Here is a 19,159-nt window from a genome sequence, read left to right as displayed (position 1 = left end):
TGTGTTCCGAAATGCTTCTAAGATGGATTTTCTCTTTGATTTGTTGATATTGGGGCACAAAGCTAAACATAATTTCTGTGAGACAAAGCGTGCCACTGTTGGTGAGCAGTTAACAAAACCCCACACGATACGCAAGCCCGTAGGCACTTTCAACATTTTCAATTTTCCTGATAACATGACGCCTCAATCCAATCGCAAAGAAAATTGCAGCGTGGGTAATTTGGAGCGCGAGAGAAACGCAGAAAACAGGCCACATTACTGAATCTCAGAGGGATTTGACAGCAATTGGTTTCTTGAGTTTTTCAATGGCTAGCACCAGGGAGGGGGAAATTGCATCTAGGCAAACATGCTGCATGAGAAAATCCCAGTTGGTAAAGCACATAAGAGCTGCTCGAGCTTCAAATGCAGTCTGGTGTCGTCGTACCCGACTCTGATTTTGAGCATGCCGCTGAACAGCTCGGGGTTGTTGGAGATTATCCAGCCGATGTGGATGACCAGCTCCTGCTGGAGGACAGCTTCCCTCTCCCCGCCCTGGGGAGAGCACTTGCTGTAGATGATGCCCTGGATCACTCCTGGAGACAGCGGGTTGGAGATCACCTCCTCCTCATGCCCAAACAGACCCAGGGTCACCTGGTGATCATGTGCAAACACACAAAAAAAAAAGTGCTGAAAATCTACCAAAGGTTTCAGCAAAAAAAGAAGAAAGAAAAAGAAATCATGTGCTATTATGCAGACCACTTTATCAGGAGACAATTTCAATATGTCTTCTGTTCCTTCAATTTGAAATTGGCCTCCTCTCTCTGAGTAAAAGTGAGAGAGTATGTGACACCTTTGTAGTTTTGCTCAGGAGGAGCATCAGAGGAAAATGACACCATGGCAAATTTTACTGATGAGGGGACACGCTTTTATGTTTTCTTGCCTTCGTCTGATGAAACTCCGAAACATAGACGCATCGTTCATCTGAGTATCTAAACGGATCCGAGAGGAAGCGCGAAAGCCTGCAGCTGAAATGAAGTTTTGGATTCCGTGCAGGACGCGCTGTCAGATTTCAATAACAATGTGAAATATAATCAGAATGAAGACTCACTCAAATGGGACAGCGCCGCGTTCTGCCTCCACTTAATACTTTATTGTAAAGAGAGGAGCGGCATCCGTCTCCAATTTTAAATCGGCTTTTCCAATCATGTCGAGAGGAGCCTACCCTCTTGCCTCATTGGCAATCTATATGCAGATTCACACCTTGAGCTACTTCAGCATAATGAAATACCTAAAAGTGTTCAGAAGGGGAAAAATGCAGCAAGATAACTGGAACTCTCGAGAGGAGGCTAATCTCTGAATACCACTTGAGAGAGAATGATGAACTGAAAGACATCCGGCATGATGTGGTGAATCCACACAATTCATGAGTCAGTGTGTCAATCGTGTATCCACACAGGTTGCAAATTATTGTGTGGCCAAACGGGGGTTGGGATGGGCGATGGAGGGGCGGGAGATAGGTTATGCTTGTTGCCTTGCTGTATCTGCAACTACAGCTTGGATCACAAACACAGTCGATGTAAGCTTTGATGAGGGACATGCGCAAGCAGCTGGCCCAAATAGTTCCCATAGGATACAGCATGAGGAGCCTTCAGCGATGTACACATCGAGATTTTGCTTTTTCTGCTAATCAGTGAACATTAAAATCGCCAAACATGCCGCCAACAGTTTTCCCCAACATACTACCCTTAGAGAAGGGGAACATTTTACTCAGGCCCCTCTCTGTGTCTCTGTGTACTCAGGTCTCTGTGTCCACTTACCTGCTTGCCTTGCACTAAAATACTAGTAATACTGGGGGCAAGGCTGTCCACTAGCTTAGTTAAGAGACTGGCAGCAAGACGGACAACAGACCTAATGGGCGAAAAGACACAAGAACATTCTTGAGATATTTAGGACAAGTAACAAATTTACAGCTTGGACTTTAATATGTACAGCGCCTTGTAGAAGTCTTTAAAGCATTTTTAACATTTTGTCATGTTACAACTGTAAATTTGATTGCCTTTCATTGGGATTTTACATGATAAGCCAACATAAAGTAGCACAAGATTCATCGAAAGTAACCAGACTTTTGTTCAGTTTCTCCTGAAGATGTTTCGACACGTATCCAGGAGTCTGTCAGTTGAGTGAGGAATGTAAAGCAGACATATTGCTCAACAGAACTGGCAAAAGCCCCTTCTCCATTGTCAAGTCTCTCTCTAGCCGGTTACTGTCTAGTTCGGATCTGGCCAAGATGGGTTGGTCTTCATTGGCAGGGTGTTCCATCGGCAGGAACTTGTGCGGGCTGTGAGCACGGAAAAGCTTTGGTCAATGCACTGATGATGTCCTTTTATAAGTGCACCCCTCGGTGGCCAGTTTCTCTGAAGACGCTTGCTATATTTTTAATTGGTGCCAGTTGATGCCTTATGCGTTCTTAAGGCGCCACAATCTGTCCGGGGCTGACTGAGAGAGAGCTGGTTGAAGCACTTCCTCTGGAGAAAAGGCTAAAGACTCCTGGAGGGGTGTTGAAACATCTTCAGGAAAAACTGAACAAAAGTCAGATTGCCTTTGACTTAAACTGCTTGTTATAGCATCTTCTTCCTGATCCAGAGTTATCGAAAGGTTGGTATTGGTTTATCACAGTAAAAACCAAATAAAAATATTTAAGTTTGTATCTGTGACAAAATGTACAAAAGTGGACCTTCACAAAACACTGTAGCTTCTTTCTTTGTATCCTTTGTACATTATCCAATAACACCAAGGGTTGCAGAAAACATCTACAGTAGCAATGTGCCGGAAAGTGTTCATCCTAATCACATCGAATCATTTGGATTCTGGAAGTTCCAATATCAAGTTTACTTTCTAGGAAATATTTTAATGTTCACGCAAGTCTGAATTTATCATTCATGAGGTTCAACGCGGTCTGCTAGATGCTTCCTCTTGTCTGCAGGAATCCTATTAGGGAAAAATGGCACACTGAGATGGCAGTTATCTAAACACAAAGCCAGGGATGACTAATGACACACAAGAACGATTTACATTTCTTACAGCAGTGGTGGAAGCATGGGGCGATGTCGTGAATGAGGCCATGAATAAGCTGGAACACGGCCTGCTCTTATTATATGCTGAGTAAAAGTCCAAATCAATTTTTCTACCTGAGAAGTTGTTGTATTTCATGATTACATTTGTGGGGAAAACAAAGGTACAGCTAGGAAATCAACAAAGCATTAAAGTTTAAAAAGCATGGTATGCTGTCAAAGCACTGATCCTTAGAAAACCTATTTCAAGCCTCACTTGCTGGCCCATGTCAGAAAAATGAGAGCATATACACAGTTGAGTATGGGGGTAGATTCCCTACCAAGCAAAACAAAACAAGCAAAAAGACTATTCCATCTTTAAATGCCATAAGTGCATTTCTCTTAGCTGAAAATGTCGATGAATAAAACAGCATACAATCAAAGTTGTCATGTCAGGAAGCATAACGAAAGCAAACGATGAGCACAGAAGGCACTGATGAGAGAAACAAATACCCAGTTATGACATATGACAACCACCTGCAACATTTGGTCAGTATTTGTGGATGAGGCCAGCAGCAAACCACAATTCAAATAGAAATTCGACATCGTTTCAAATGGTTCCCACCCAAAACAAGCACAAAATACAAAATCCATTTCTGTGAAGGACAATGTAAAAAGTAGACAATCTTTGCTTTCGTGGATAAGAATGTTGTTTTCGTTCTTCCATTTTATGAACTGGTTTGCGATGGTAACTTTAAAGCTTTTTCCAAGGTATTTAGATAGAATGATCTATGGTAAGAGTCAAAATCTATTTAATTTGCAGTGCACGGCCAGCCTTTGAGCCACTGGGAATGGACTTGGAGGAAGGGATTCAGCCTCTGTGGTTTTAATGTAAAGAGAAAGCCAACACTGACCACAAGCTCAGCTCTGGATTACATCCAACTCAAGGTTCCTGCAAGCGTCCTAGCTGGCTCGCCAAAATCCTGACTGTGTGAGCCAAGGTTTCAATGTTCCTAAATCAGTTAATGCACTAGAAATACAGCAGTGTAACAAATTGACAAGATAGCCAAATAAAAAATCCAGTTTTTAGGTAAATTAGAGCAGAGTGAATGTTGGTGACTTAAACTGTTTGAAGAATTTCACATTAAAAATGATGTTTAGAAAGCGATTGTTCACATGTAACTAGCTACTGTCTTATGTCCACCTATATATATTTTTTATTTCTGTCGTCTTTATTCACATTAATCGCAGTTTTCCTAATTTGAAGGTTTTTAGAACATAAAAAATTTACAACAGTTTTGATTATAAAATAAACAAATGTATTATTATCATTATTTGTAAATTAAATAGGAACATCTTAATTTTAAGGGTTTATTTTTTTGCTTAGAAGAAAAACGAGGATCCGATTACAATGAACGGTGAAATCGTACAGGTCAACACACAGCTCACACAGCTCTCCAGCTAGCCAGCTAGCTAGGCAACTAAAACATGCGGGAACATTTACTGTGTCGCCCGCTGAACTTTACCTGTTTTCCATGAACCAGTATTGTGGTGATGTGCGGGGCTATAGAGCTGGCATACTTCCTGGTAATGGCAGCAGCATGCCGCACTGCCAGCCTGTAGTTTATCCAGATCACGCAACAGTTTGTTTTGTTAGTTTGGGAAGTCAGGACAATGTGATTAAATGAATTTCTACAGACACAAGAAATAACAAAAAGCATTTCAAGCTACTTCCAGAGGAAGTCTGTCTCATGACGCCATAAGGCCACTAAATGACGCTACATGTTCTGTGAATATGTTTTGGACAAACACTATGTTTGTGTGTTGAAATGGGAATACCAGACCAAAGTTTTCTGCTGCCGGCTCGTCTGTAGATTCTCTCCAGTTCATCCATGAGGTTCTCTGGAATCACAAATATGGCTGATTTTATAACTTTTTCTAAATTTTGCTCTTAAATGAATATGGGAAGCATGTAAGATTAACATAGTTTAAACATTAAACCAATCGCATCCCAGCTCCAGCCCTCGAGAGACGATATGTTGAGGGTTTTACTGTAGATGCTTTCCTGCTCCAACACACCTCCATTAAAAAAATGTCATTTTAGTTCCAATGTCAGCTTAAGTTATAGAAATTTAGATTACTAGATGGATTTGTTTAGTATTTGGTAGAATTAGCTTTTAAATCATATGACTTGGTTCAAACATTTTGCATTTCTTTTCACGAGCTTCTTACCATAGTTTGCTGGGATTTTTGGCCCATTTTACCAGATAGAACTGGTAGAACTGGGTCAGGTTTATAGGCTGCAGTTTATTTACAGTGAAAGTAAATATCTGGTGTGACCTGTGGATGTGTTGGAGCGGAAACACATCCGAAAGCTGCAACTCTTGTCCCCCAAAGGACCAGAATTGGGAACCACTGCATGAATCAACAGTTTAAAACTGCTAACTGATTGTCTTCTAAGATTATTGTATAATTTCTCCTAAGACACCCTGGTGCTCCACTAGAATCCTTATTTATGAACCAATTTGCGGCGTGTCCACACCATCTTTTGCCAGGAAGTCTGGTCCTTCTCTTCTGAGGAGGATACAGGCGAGCTGAGCCTGACTGGCCAAGCAGTTGCAGTCCTGCATGAACACGCAGACAAGCAGAATAACCAAAGATCAGAGTGATCCCGAATGCAAACTCAACATTTTTCAAAAAAGAGAGAAAAAAAATGATGGTATCATTAACCAACTTAAAATGATACATTGTTCATGGTTTATACTAATTGGGGTATTGATTTGGATATTAAGTTGCAACAGCTAATAAAACCCCCCGTCCTGATCATATTTTAGTTGAAATGTTACTATTTGATCGAAAGCTTTACATGTGATTCTTTAAAAATTATTTCTCTGTTTAACAAGAACACAGTGGTAATTCGGATCATTGCTCTGTTGAAACAATCAGCTTACATGAAACTTCTGCAGGATCTCATAGGTGGGCTTGTTTTGCCACTCCCCCACACTGATCTCCGGCTGCTGCTCCAGGTCCGAGGCGTTGGGCGTGCTCGTCTGCCTCTTCACCTTCGAGTGCTTCGGCAGCTCCAGCTCCTCAAAGCTCTTAAACTCTGGGATCCTTTAGCACACGGAAACGGACCGCACATGTCAGTTTTATTTGACACATGAAATAATGACAATGTTCTCCTTTCAATAACGTTTTGGTTTCCTTTGGTGAAACAGAAAAAGCACTTTAACCTGAATTTTCACTTTTACTGCAACCACAGCAGAGAAAGCATTCACATTTAACAAGGAAAGCGTGAAGAAAAGAAGCTCTTACTCTGCCTCATTGACGCGAAGGAAGTCCAGCTGCTCCACAAATGCTCCTGATATCAGGGTCTGTGAAAATAACAGGGGGGAAAACAGCACATTTAAAAAACACTATAAAGTTATTATTCTGGTGATACGGCCCCAACCATCCAAGAGACATAACAGTCATAGAGGATCCATAATGGCTCATGTGCCAGCAGGAGTGGAGGAAGCAATCTGGTACACAAGGTTTGTTGGGTGACTCAGAAAAGATAAAATGCTTCAAAAATGCAGTAAAAAAACAAAACAAAACAAAAAAACAAGATTCACCAGCAAGGTGCAAAACCAAGTGACGAATAATTTTTTTTTAAACGGACACAGCTGCCGCATGTAATGATAAAAGTTAGAAGATCTCCAAAGAGATCTTCTTTTCCAATTTTCCCTTCTCCTCAGGTCCAAAAGTGATACCACTCGTTCCAGCTGAAGTCAACTCAAAAACTAAACGAAGTGGCGCGGGAGACGGGCGGTTGTGCTCTCCATAACAATGAGATGATGAAGAGCACAAGTGTTTCAAAGCCGTGAGGTAGCTGTGAATTGAATGGCAAATAGGCAAAGGGTGGGGAAAGAAAAAAAAAGTTAAAAAAAAGAAGAAGAATCTTGTGTGGAAGTCTCTGCTGAGCACCACAAATACAGTCTGAGAGGAGCTGGAGGAGGAAAAGTTGTCGGGAGTTTGACAAAGACATTAGTTAAAGTTACCAATGTTGAAAGAAGTTCTAGTTCTACCTCGGCCTCATTTTCCTTGCAGTCTGTTCTGCGGAGCACCGCTGTCTCGGCAAGGTATCTTCGAGTTTAACTTTGGGATGCTTACAGTTGCATGTCCCCATGGCAACCTTTGTGGGAAACTTAAACGACTCTAGAGCAATTTATATTAGAAACAAGACAAAGGCTTGGAGAAACAACAACTCTGGTCTTTGTATAACCTATTTATTTTATGTAACTTCAAAATAAAAAACTGTTTGTGACATCTTGAAAATGTCTTGTTTTTGTTTTCTTATTGCATCTAAATGCTCCACGTCATCAAACTAATTAGGATGACAAACTGAACCGACATTTAAATAATAATTCAGTTTATTAAAGGTTAACTACCTAAATTGGTACTTTGTGACTGGTTCAACATCTACAGAAACATCTGGTAACTGGTAATCGTCACGTGGGGCAGAAACGTGGTTCACACTTCTTTAAGAAATGTTGTAAAACCAAATCAGATGTAAAACCAGACTGACTGGGCCATGATAAAAGCTTTATTCTGTTCATATTGAGATATTATATAACGCAAGTGTGTTTTAGACTCACAAACAGAAATTCTCTGTCACAATTTTATGACAAAGAGCAGAATTTAGGGTTTCATTAACAACAACATATCTTCCAATTTCTGTAATAGCAAAGCAGGTCCCAGATGACTTGTGAAATCTTAAAAAAAATACATGGATTTATTTTTTTGTAAGAGTCTTCCTTCTATTCTTGTAACACTGTATTATTCTCGTATTATTTCGACTTTATTCTTGTTTGTTCTCGTGATTCTTCCCTTCATTCTTGTTTTTTTTTTCTTAGTGTGGCCCCGATTCGCCGTCGTATCGCTCAAACAATAATCGTGTCCACGAGTCAGACAGAGGTGAAGGAAAAATGAAAGTTAATACTGCTGAACAAATAAGGGACTTTATAACAATGTCAAAGAAACACCATGCAGAGGGAGAAAAGGCAGGGGAACAGTTTCTGCTTTGACAAACCAGGATGAAGAAATACTTCAAAACAAAGAAACAGTGCAGCCAATTCTCTCTCATTCACACCTGTAAAGATCGTGAATGCTTAAGAGTCAAAACGGGATTTCCCACTGACCCTTTGAGGAAAACATTTTCACAGACAACACACAAAGATAGAAACTGAGGAGGAAATGGACACAATGACACAGCAGAAAATGTATCTTGACCAAATACATCGTCGGTGACCTTTCTACACACTGCACCTTTACAAACCAATACTATCTGCTACATTCACTCTCCAGCTTTAGTAGTGCCAAAGCAGGTCGGACGCAGTGCCCTGATGCAACACTTCTTTAATAATGCATTTAACGGGCCCCGGGGACATTTTTTAGGGCTGCTAAATTCACTGTCGTCGCAGCTGTAAAGGCTCTTCATCCCTCATGTCCAATATTTAATTCTGAATCCCTTTCCCGATATTTGAACTCCAACAGAGTTCTGATTGAAAAATGTAGCGTTTTCATTCATAAAGAATTGAAAGCGTGCTGCTGTTGCACAGTTGTTAACTCAGTAAAGCGCATTCTTACACTTCCCATTCCGAACGCGACGCTTTAAAAGCCGCTTCGGTTTTCTCGATTCACGTACCTGAAGTCTGTCGACGTGAACTTTGACCCCGCCGATGACGCCTTTCTTGAAAGAGGCCAACATGTCCAACACTGGATTGAAGCGGCTCCCTCTGGTTAGATAAAATATTTGATGGTTAAAGCTGCCAGTCAGACCTTCCCTGAGCATCAATCAAACTCACTTTAGTTTGTCAGGTGTAGGAAAACTTGGTGAATTTTTCTATTCATTTTTTATTCCTTTGTTGGACATTGATTTATAGTCAGTATGCACTTTACCCTCCCCAAAATAAAGAAAAGCCTCCACCCTCAGGTGTTTGGTGGTGACATCAAATATACTATAAGCTCTTAAATTTTGTGAATTTAGTCATATTTATTTTTTTTTTCTTTGAGCCATATGTGAGAAAACTAAATCGCTGTCTTAAAGATTTGTCAGCAACAAAGCACATCAACCTGTTTGTGAAGAGAAACATATTTAGAAATATTTACAAGGAATTTTGCATTTTTTCTTGTGAAATCCCTTCCAAAATCTACAGATAGAAGAAAAAAAGTTAAGAAAACAATAACAGCCAGGCAGATTGAACAGTCATTCATTCTGCAGCCTAAAGTTGAGGCAGCAGTGTGGTAGAAGTAAGAATTACTGCCACCTGCAGGTGGGAGTTGGCATCACTTAAACCTGATGTTTTTGACCATTTTTTTTTTTGGAAGGTTTGCAAAACATGTGCAATATTAGCACGTACAAATGTGGAGATTTGTTGATTTTGTGTTAATTTTCACAATTGGAAGATGGTGAAAATGGAGGGCTTGAATCAGAGTCAAACGACACAAACACCAAAGAGTGAACTCCTTGGAAATGCAAGTGCTGCCCTTCAAAACCTACGTTGCAAAAACTGCCATCAAATTCATTAAATCCAGCTGATCAACTCAGTGTTTGTGCCTCTCGTGACGTTATTGACCTAAACACAGTCAACTGGAATTGCCATTGTACTTTAAAGAAAAGCATAAGGGGAAATTCATATTTTATTACCAAGCTTGGTTCTTACTGCCAGTAAACATCTGTTAGGAGAAAAAACCCCAAAAAACAACAACTTGCGACTGGATAATATCTTTAAAACTTGATTCTTTCTTGATTTTCTTCGTTGCTAGTCACAATCAATCTTCCAACTCAAAGCAAACGTGTAGTAACCATGCAATCTGGAAATATAACTAAACTTCAATATCATTTATTCCGTCCTCTGTCACGGGTCACTGCTGTACGGGTCATCGTCCTGATCAATGGCAAACTAATGACTATCGAGCTGCTGCTATGAGCGCCCATTGATTCATTTTTGGGCGCTGCAGTGAGGCCGTTTAAACATTTGTAGCGCATTTAACGTATGGCTCCCTGGGTAACAGTCAATACTTCTGTAATCAGCCCACTAGCCAGGCTGCAGTGATACAAATGAGAAACATTATCACCCAATCAGCAGGCAAATACAGTAGCACCGTTCTTCCACTTAAGATTAATGGCGCACACAAAACGGGAGAAGGGGTGGCAGCAGAGAGGGAGAAAAGTTAGATGAAAAAAACCCAATGTGAACTGGCTTTTTAAACGCTTCACTACAGGCTTGAGACAGCGATGAATGTAGTGACAGCGACGCAAAATGAGACAGAAGACAGAACGCATTGGGAAAACGGTCACATCAAAGTAAAACAGTGGAAAAGATCTGCTTTGGAGTGTGAGCGTGTGCATTACTTGATGTTATCCTCGCGGATGAGAACCAGGAAGAGTGGACGTCCCTGCATCTTCCAGCACTGCTTGATGAACTGCAGGGCGTTCTGCACACACACACACACACACACACACACAGAGCATCTCAGACCCACATGCTGCAGCTGTAAAGCATTCAATTTCCTTTATTTGAGTCGGTGGCATTTGGAAAGTTCAGCCTCCTCTGCTGTGAAGCTGGGTTTACGTTGCCGAGCTCCTCCAGCAGCTCAGCGTTAAACACAAACACAGTCTTGATGTGGAGAGATCACAGTAGGATGTCTGGAGCGTTCCTGAAAACACGGCTTATCGCCGGATTCACGTTACAATCGGAAATAAATAAATAACCGAACGTTTGGGAAACAAAGCTGTGCTAACACCTGCTTTCTTCACTGGAACAGGAAACGAGGACATTTTTAAATATCTAGCACTAAGAAGTGAACGGACTTTCAGGAAAAAACATTCTCTACTCCACAGCACTCTTGGACAGGAACGTTTTTCACTAACGTTTACATGATTACTCCGCTAGAGTAATGGTTGTGTGAACTGGTTGACTGGATGTTCTGGAACCATAAATTTGCCAGAGATAATGATTTACTGCATTCCTGATTGAACCTCCAGCTCTGGATCAGCAGGTTTTTTTTTTTGACAGTCTGTGATCTGATTGTGTCCCAGGTTTCTGACCCATCAGGCTGTCCTCTTCATTGCCTGAATGTCAAAGCAAAACAACACATCTCTGTTCCTTGCCTTCTTCGGATTGGGCCTGTTTATTTCATGGAATTGCTTTTTATTGCCACAAAATGTTAAAATCCCAACAAAGTATATTCAATACCTGCTTTAAAGCTGGTAGAAGTATCTCTTACCAGCTTTTTCTTTTCCAGCTATAGTAGCCAAAATCTAATTTGCATATAATCTGTCTCCGAGTAACTATTTTAGTACTTGATTATTCTGACTAGTAATTGGATTTGACCACTTGAGCTTGTTAGAAAAAACTATTGAAATTCAAATACATACGATAATTGTACTTACTTATTACTTATTTTTTTAAATAAGAAAATAAAAATGTTATTCCCTAAAATGCAACAACACAGCACTCCTTTAGTGAATTATTGGTCATTTTGTATCAAATGATGCACCTGCAATAAAAAAAAAACAACTTTTAAAATCAACATGTGAGAAGTTCAGCTCTAACATCGATACAGTGTATGGCTAATCTGCTTTTATTTTTGTATTTGGTTTTTTTTTTGTGGATTAACTAATAGTTGGAAAGCAAAAGGTGGTTAATGGGAGAATTTAACAGAACCAGGTGAAGGTGAAACTGCACCGCCTGAGGAGTTCTGGGAGACGAAGGAAAATATTCTCATTCTAAACGCAAAACGCACAACTTTGTGTTGCTCTTTCTGCAAATGGCTTTTTTTAAATGTTTTTTTTTTTTATCTGCATATTCTAGTTAACAATTAATCGGTCGCTTAATATTGGAGCAGGGGAGCAAAACTCATTTTTGTTTCAGGCCGCATCCAGATCATGAATGTCGTCAAAGGGCCGGTGGAGGCAGAATGAAACCGCTAAACTACTAAATTATGATAGTTGTTTTTTTTTTTTGCGTTTGATTAGTATATCTTGAAATAAAACAATTAACTTTTTTTTCACAGTGATGTATTTCGGATCTATATAAATGAAAACTGATTTGATTTAACTGATTAAAAAAAAAAATTTAAGCACACAACTATTACTTTAAAGATGAATTTCTATGGCCTCTCTAAAGTTCAGCGGGCCACATAAGAGGCTGCGGCGAGCCAGACCTTGAATTTGACACGATCCCATTAAAGGGTTGCATATTGTCTCGTCTGTCTTCCTTTTTACGTCTGTGCTTTAATGTCTTCTCAAACCAGACAAGGTGAATGTATTTAAATCACCTAAGCTTTTCCAAATCAATGAAATGTGACATTGACTCACCTTAATGTCGTCAATTAGAAGCATAACATCTTGAGACAAGTAGAAGTCACTTAGATCAAACACTATTGGGTAGCACACCACCGTCTTGCCCAGTATGCGATAAATCTAAGAGACAGACAGACAGACACACACACACTTGCTGTGATATCTGAAGATGGATGGCCCATAAGCAGTTAGAAATGTATTATTCTGGGCAGGACATAAAACCAGCCATCAGTCCTTGGTGTAGAAGTCACAAGAAGTCCGCTTCTGATAAGACACAGCATCAGCTCATAGTACACACACAGAGCTGGTAGAAAACTGATGGTGATGACGATGTCCTCTGGCATGTTGCCATCTTCCCAATAAATGTTCCATTATAATATTGTCTTAATGTGTTTGGAGTCATGATTCATTTGTTTGGCGGTGGCTTTGTTGCGGTGTTCCAAAGGTACAACGTTATCTGGTTCTGCGACCTTCATTCAGCACAAACTCAGATATTTGCTCATTCGGAGTGAAAGTGGGGCAGAACGAGTTATTAATTCTAGCATTTTTTTTAAGCGCTGCGTGAGAAAAAAGCAGCAGATGCATTGCTGCTGGAGTGCCTTGAAAAGCATGTAGACCTAAATTAGTCTTGTTACAAAGTGGACTCCAGAGGACTTTACTGTGGCGCACTAACACAGTAGTGAGTGAGGAGTGGGAGGAAACGACGTATTGTTTTTAAACATTTTATATGTAAATTTCTGAAAAGTGTGATATACATTTCATTTCAGACCCGTCTGAGTCAATATATATGCCTTTGAACATCTAGACTAAAAGTTTCGTCCGTTAATTTAAATACAGCTCATGATCACTCAGTTTGGATTGAGAATATCTGAACATTTCGGACATCGGTATCGGCCGACTTTAGTCGTTTTTCTTTTTTTGGTTCTTTTTACATACTGCTATTGGTCCTATAAATAAAACTGGGTTGATACTAATAACCAATATTTCCTTCCATCCATTTGTTTCTGGAGGGGAAGCGGATTGGTCCTGTGGTATTTGTTTGGTCATGAGACAATGAGTGTGATGCAGTGCGGGATTGTGGGTAAGAAAAGAAGCAGTGGTGAAGTTGGTTGTTTTTTTTTCTCAAGATATTAAAAAGGTAGTAGAATGAATATGATCTGTAATATCATTAAATATCAGTAACTGGCCACTGCAGCAATATTGACACCCACATTTTCATGTTGCTGCATTCCTAATTTCAAGTAACGCCACAAATTCTCAATTAGATTTACGCCGGCATGGCATGTTTGGATTTTAATCAGATTTTTCAGTCAATAGTTTCTTTTGGTAAAAGGCATCTTCCATTTTGATTTATGTACATTTTTTCAAACTGCTTGTCAGAAATGATTTATACTCTTCTCAATAATCAATGGAAGCATCTCTATTGAACTTTGAGAAATCAAAACCCCTTTTGTAATTGCTTTTTGTTCCACTTCGCAATCATGCGCCGCATTGTGTTTGTCTGTCCTTCAGCTCAACGGGTTTGAATACTTCAGAACGTCAGCGTGCGACAGCAGCAGCTGGCATAATTAAGTGCAGATTATCAACCGAATCTGAACAACAGTCACTGATGCCGTCTGCGTGTTGGAGAAAGAGACAACTAAACTCAGAATGCTGTGTGTGTGCTTCCACGCTCACACTAATGTATTCGGATCGATATGTGCTGTGTGCATCAGTCATCCCTCTTGACCCATGCAGCACAACTACAAATAGATGCACATATGCATTCATATCCTGATGTGTGTGTGTGGGTGCGTGTGTGTGTGTGTGGGTGAATGAGCACAAACTCAAGTACCTTGCAGGTCCCGATGCAGCCCACTGGCCTATCCGGACGCCCACTCAAACCCAGCTTCTTATTGACAGCTAGAAACCGGTACGCCTGCAGAAACACAAAGACCTGAATCAGTGTGCACAGCCTTCACCGCATCCTCTCGCTGACCTTTCTGCTCGCAGGGAAAACACTGCGCAGCACACCTCTTCCATACGGATCCCTGTGATTGCATCTGTGCCACTTTGAAAATGAAAATACCGCAGTTGATTTGAAATGTCATGCTCCGGAATTCCATTTCCACGTCGCAACGAAAGCATGAGCCCGATATCTCTCCGGCCCGCCGAGGCATTTTGTGATTCTGCCACTCATGAGCTGAAATATCGTCCTCCGTGATAGAAAGCAGCAACGGATATTAGCTCGGTGTCTGAGTTATGAAATGCAGCAGTAATCAAGGTCCCTGTGCTGCCGTCAGCAGCGTGCTTAGTGGACAAAAGCACACCCATGAGCCCCAAACACCTGGTGTCTCAAAAAACAGCAGTTTACTGGCTCACAGAGGCCCTTAGAAACAAATGCTAAGAATTGAGCTTTTATTACAGTAGATAAAACACAATCCATTATCTTTTCATCAGTTAAAACGTCATTCGCTGCCAAATAGCCAGACATATCCATTCAAATCACACAAAATTCTTGTCAGTCATATTTTTGCACTGACTTTTAGACTAGACTAGAGATCACTAAACACATAATTAATTACTGAAAAAGCAGGTTATTTCACAATGCTGGTGTATTTTAGCTGAGTGAAGCCGACACCCCACCCACGTCAAAAAGTGCCCAGTGCTCCGTTTGTGCAGGTTTGTGCCGTTAAAACTACAGCAGCAAAGTTGTTTTCAAGTTGAATGTTGGATATTCACAGAGTGAGCGGCGCCTGACTCAAGGTTGATCCAATTTATGAATTTTCTCTACCTCTCCCTCTTTAGCGCCACCTATTTATGACAGATGATGATTCCTGGTTAATAAAGTTGTCAAAACAAAGACATTTTAAACAATGTCAACTTTGTATTTAAAGTGTCATTGTTTACCAGATGACACTTAATGACAACAGTCATAAATATTCATGAAGACTTTATCATGTTCATGACAGGTGTTATGTCAGGTTTATGACGGTGTCATTACAGTCTTATGCACCCCCTTTAAATAAAGTGTTACGAATGTTCAATGTTTGATTTTAAGAAGTACTCACTGAATGCAGAGGAAACAATTTATTCATACTTTAAATTTGTTAATGAGTGGTTTTATCAGTGCATTTTGCTGCAACACATTCACAATCTTGACATGGACCAAAATCCAAGAATGTGCAAAAATCACAGAGTCTATAGCGACCAGGATGACGGCGCCGCCGAGATAAACAGATTCTGTCAAGGAAGAAACGACTGTCTGGGCATCGGATGAAATATTCAGCATGGTGCCCGCTCTGACTCCCGATTCCCTATTCCATCTGTGAGGCTGAGTGCCACACAGCAGAAACAGAAAGAGGTTGAGAGGAAGAAAAAGTAGCAGGTATGACAGTTCAAAAGGGAGATGATAGGCAATGGAGAAGGTCTCTGATTTAATAGGCATAATGGACAGGATGTAAGCCTAGGGGCAATAATGTGGTTGGAGTAGCGAGTAGGACGGCCACACAGGGGAAGACACAGAAGGCAGAAAGATCTTCGAAAAGAAACCAGAACCTGGAGAGATGGTATGACCGGAGAAAATGGTCGTTTTTAAAAAACATGACGTTGAGGGAAGGCGTCACGCAACAGATTGACAGATGAGGAATGCCAGCAGAGCAGGAGTTGAGGCTTGGAGTGACGGATATGACAGAGGAGAGACAGATGACACCGAGATGGTAGACTTCCAACAGCAGACATGCAGATGAGGGACAGGGTCTACAGGTAAAAGCAGGGATGTAAAGGAAAACCTGCTGCAGAAGCAGTGCTTGGTGTAATGGGTGTCAGAACAACTCGTATAATCCGTAAAACATTAAAGAAGCAAGACGGAAAGGATGAAAATAGCATTCTGTAATAGGCTGAAGTTGTCACTGAATACTTATGCACAATCTTGATCATTCAACAGCAACAGCTTTGCTTGGATCCTCCAGTAAAATCATGTTGACTACAGAAACTTTCCTGTTACAGAAGTCACACATGGTGTACCCCAAGGTTCAGTCCTGGTGCCTCTCTTGTTCAATATCTACACCATACACCGTTTTTGCTTCCATTTTTCTTGAGCTAAACTCAAAGATGTAAAACATTTTCTATATACACATAATGACCATTTCTCTCAAATACTGTTCACAAATCCGTGGAAGCTGGGAGCAAAAGCAGAACGTTTGCGTTGATATTTTTGTTCAGCGTCTGTATCTTCATCAGATGTTAAATAGGAGACATATGTAATATTTAACAATACATGAACATATTGTCCAAAATCTGTTTTTATCATTAGTGAAATGATAAAAACTAAGAAGGTTAGTGGGAAAACACAAAATTTAGATTGATATTCATACTTTCATTTAGTCTCATCTAGATTATTGCACTTTTCACGTGGGACAAAACTCTGCCGTAAGACTTTTAACTGGAACCAACAGAAGTTTTCACTTTACTAGTGTTCAGCTCCTTCCTTTATTGTTTTTGTTACTTTATAACTGACTTGTTCAAATCTCAATCTAACTTCTGCAAAGCAAAAACTTCACATATTCCCAAGAACCAGATATAAAACTCCAGTGGATTGCTCTTTCCAGGCTGTTGCTCCTCGACAGTAGAAGCAACTTCCTTTGTTTCTCCACTGTCTTGAGAGTTTGGGACTCGGCTAAAAGGCAACTTAAGAAATTCTCGTTCAAATATGCTTTCCCCTTAGATTCCTTCAAATATTGTCATACATTTGTATTTCATTCTGTATCATTTAATAATTTAAATCAATCATATTTTATTTTTGTGCTCTGTGAAAGGTGCAGTCTACATGCACTTTGCTGACTTCGTTGCCATTGGAGGATTCGTTGTAAGTTATGACTACATCTCTCACAAGGTCAAAACACAGAGGAAAGTACAAATTGGGTGTTTGACAATCATTCAGTATTACTCCCTTTTATTAGGTTGTCAGTTTTCATGAAAGTTAAACATGAACCAGCTCAACAAAAGCATCTGGGAATATTGTATGAGGAAAGACGTGGTTAGATTCAGAGGCGGTGAAATCCTCAATGTCAAGAAATACTTTACGGCAAAAAAAACCAAAGAACAACTAAAAACATGAGATGTTTGTAATTACTTGGAGTTACTCTGAGGAAGTCTTGCAGCTTCACTATTTGCAAAAATACTCCTGAAGCACCCGTCTGTTCATTATTCCGAACACTTGGCTAAAAAAGCTGTTGCAGGAAAACTAAGATCCCTTTAGACTTCAGCAGAAGATAAATTGTTCATCTCCGACAGAACTATGAGAAATGTAACCTTTGGAGAGTAATTCTGCAAACTGTGCAGGTTTATGGATTGTCACTTTGGCACAGTAGCGACTTTACCATTATGCTGATCAATCAACACGAGGAACCCCTGTTGGGATAATAAGTCACTCCGGCGTCGCTGCAGCTCTGCAGTGAGTGATGGGACAATCAAGAGGAAAAACCTAAAAAGGACAAGCTGATGGCTTGACAAGCACATGGAATGACTGAACCAGGATCTATTGGGACGCTGATGTCAGGTAGATTTGTGTGCTGCCGGGACGACACGCAAAGGCTACTCAAATATTAACCTTTTCTTTCCACTGACTTTTGGTAGTTTAGAGGAAAAGAGCAAAGAGTGAGAATTTTCCATTTCAAATTGAGCACAAGGACAAACGTTTGTCTATAAAAGCCAATGCTGCTTATAACGAACTGAAGTCTGTTTCCATATAATCAGTAATTAAAACAGCGATCGCTAAATTATTGCATCACTTAGATGAGACTGTCAGTTGAGCTTCTACCAGGTCGGTCCCAATCAATCAATACGTTTTCTAATTATACCCAAACAAATGTTAGTGTAGGGTGAAGCTGAACAGAAAGCAGCTTAAATGTTAGTCATAACGTTTTATGGCCTTTTCTGTATATTCTGTCTACATAAATGTAACTTACACTGCAGTGAAATATGCATGGAGCCAAATGATGAAGTGTGTCAGCCCCGGCTCCAGAGGAGTTCAGCAGGGGGGGCGGTGGGGGGCAGTGGCTTATTGGTAGGGGGCAGAGTTAATGAGCTTTTACTTTAACATAAATAAATAAACAAACCTATATGGAACCTCTCAAATAAAATAACCATACCTATTAATGCAAAATAAAAAAGGATGTAAACAGTGACATGTATAAAATGTTGAGTCATTATGCTCTGAATTCCATAAATATTTGCTCTTATGTTGCAGAAGTCCAACAATCTAATGCTTCCAATCTCTGAAGTCCATTTCTTTGAATGCAAGTAAGACTAGCAATAATAAAACATGTCACGACATGTTAGCAATGGATTGAACGGCTTCAAAAACTGCAGGAGACAAGAGGGCACAGATGCAGAAAGTGCAGGAGACGTCGTTGGATCAAATCGAGATAGGAGAAATAGAAAGTTGGCCACTCTGAGGTTAAAACAACAACAACAAAACAGCTTCCTGTCCTGCTGACTCTTTGAGCAGGCAATGCGCGCCCATGCCGCCGGGGAAAAACAACCCCAGTTCAAAGAATAAACACTTTGAGCCGGCGGATATTAGTTTGACAAAAATGGAACATGTGACTGATGGAAAGGACTGTTGAGATTTGAGCAAATGTTGACGGTGTTGTGCAAAACTTGGTGGCCGGGTAAAGTTTGATCAAAACTTACCTTGACCAGTTCCTTCTGTGGCCAGATCTGGATGGGCTCGACCTGCTGAGGAGTCTGGGTCTGAATCCCATACGTGTTCAAAAACACCTGAAGTCTGCAGAGACAA

The 19,159-nt window shown here is 40.4% G+C and overlaps 1 protein-coding gene across 3 annotated transcripts in view; it reads right to left on the bottom strand.

Annotated features, from left to right (window-relative positions):
* phkb (phosphorylase kinase, beta) overlaps window positions 1–19,159 on the bottom strand; it is a 111,136-nt gene that overhangs the window by 4,418 nt on the left and 87,559 nt on the right. For 2 of the 3 annotated variants that reach the window (XM_028013888.1, XM_028013884.1), the window contains 11 exons: window positions 19,054–19,147; window positions 14,213–14,296; window positions 12,394–12,498; window positions 10,426–10,508; window positions 8,716–8,806; window positions 6,345–6,403; window positions 5,981–6,143; window positions 5,572–5,653; window positions 4,874–4,931; window positions 1,797–1,887; window positions 425–630 (listed from right to left, as the gene is read on the bottom strand). In XM_028013888.1, coding sequence (XP_027869689.1) covers window positions 425–630; window positions 1,797–1,887; window positions 4,874–4,931; window positions 5,572–5,653; window positions 5,981–6,143; window positions 6,345–6,403; window positions 8,716–8,806; window positions 10,426–10,508; window positions 12,394–12,498; window positions 14,213–14,296; window positions 19,054–19,147 — 1,116 coding nt within the window. Of the gene's footprint in view, window positions 1–424; window positions 631–1,796; window positions 1,888–4,555; window positions 4,647–4,873; window positions 4,932–5,571; window positions 5,654–5,980; window positions 6,144–6,344; window positions 6,404–8,715; window positions 8,807–10,425; window positions 10,509–12,393; window positions 12,499–14,212; window positions 14,297–19,053; window positions 19,148–19,159 lie in introns of all 3 variants that reach the window. The other variant, XM_028013885.1, reaches the window with a different exon arrangement.

This window comes from Xiphophorus couchianus, chromosome 4 (genome assembly GCF_001444195.1).
Source record: "Xiphophorus couchianus chromosome 4, X_couchianus-1.0, whole genome shotgun sequence".
Taxonomy (NCBI): Eukaryota; Metazoa; Chordata; class Actinopteri; order Cyprinodontiformes; family Poeciliidae; genus Xiphophorus; species Xiphophorus couchianus.
This window is presented reverse-complemented; position numbering and strand designations above follow the sequence as displayed.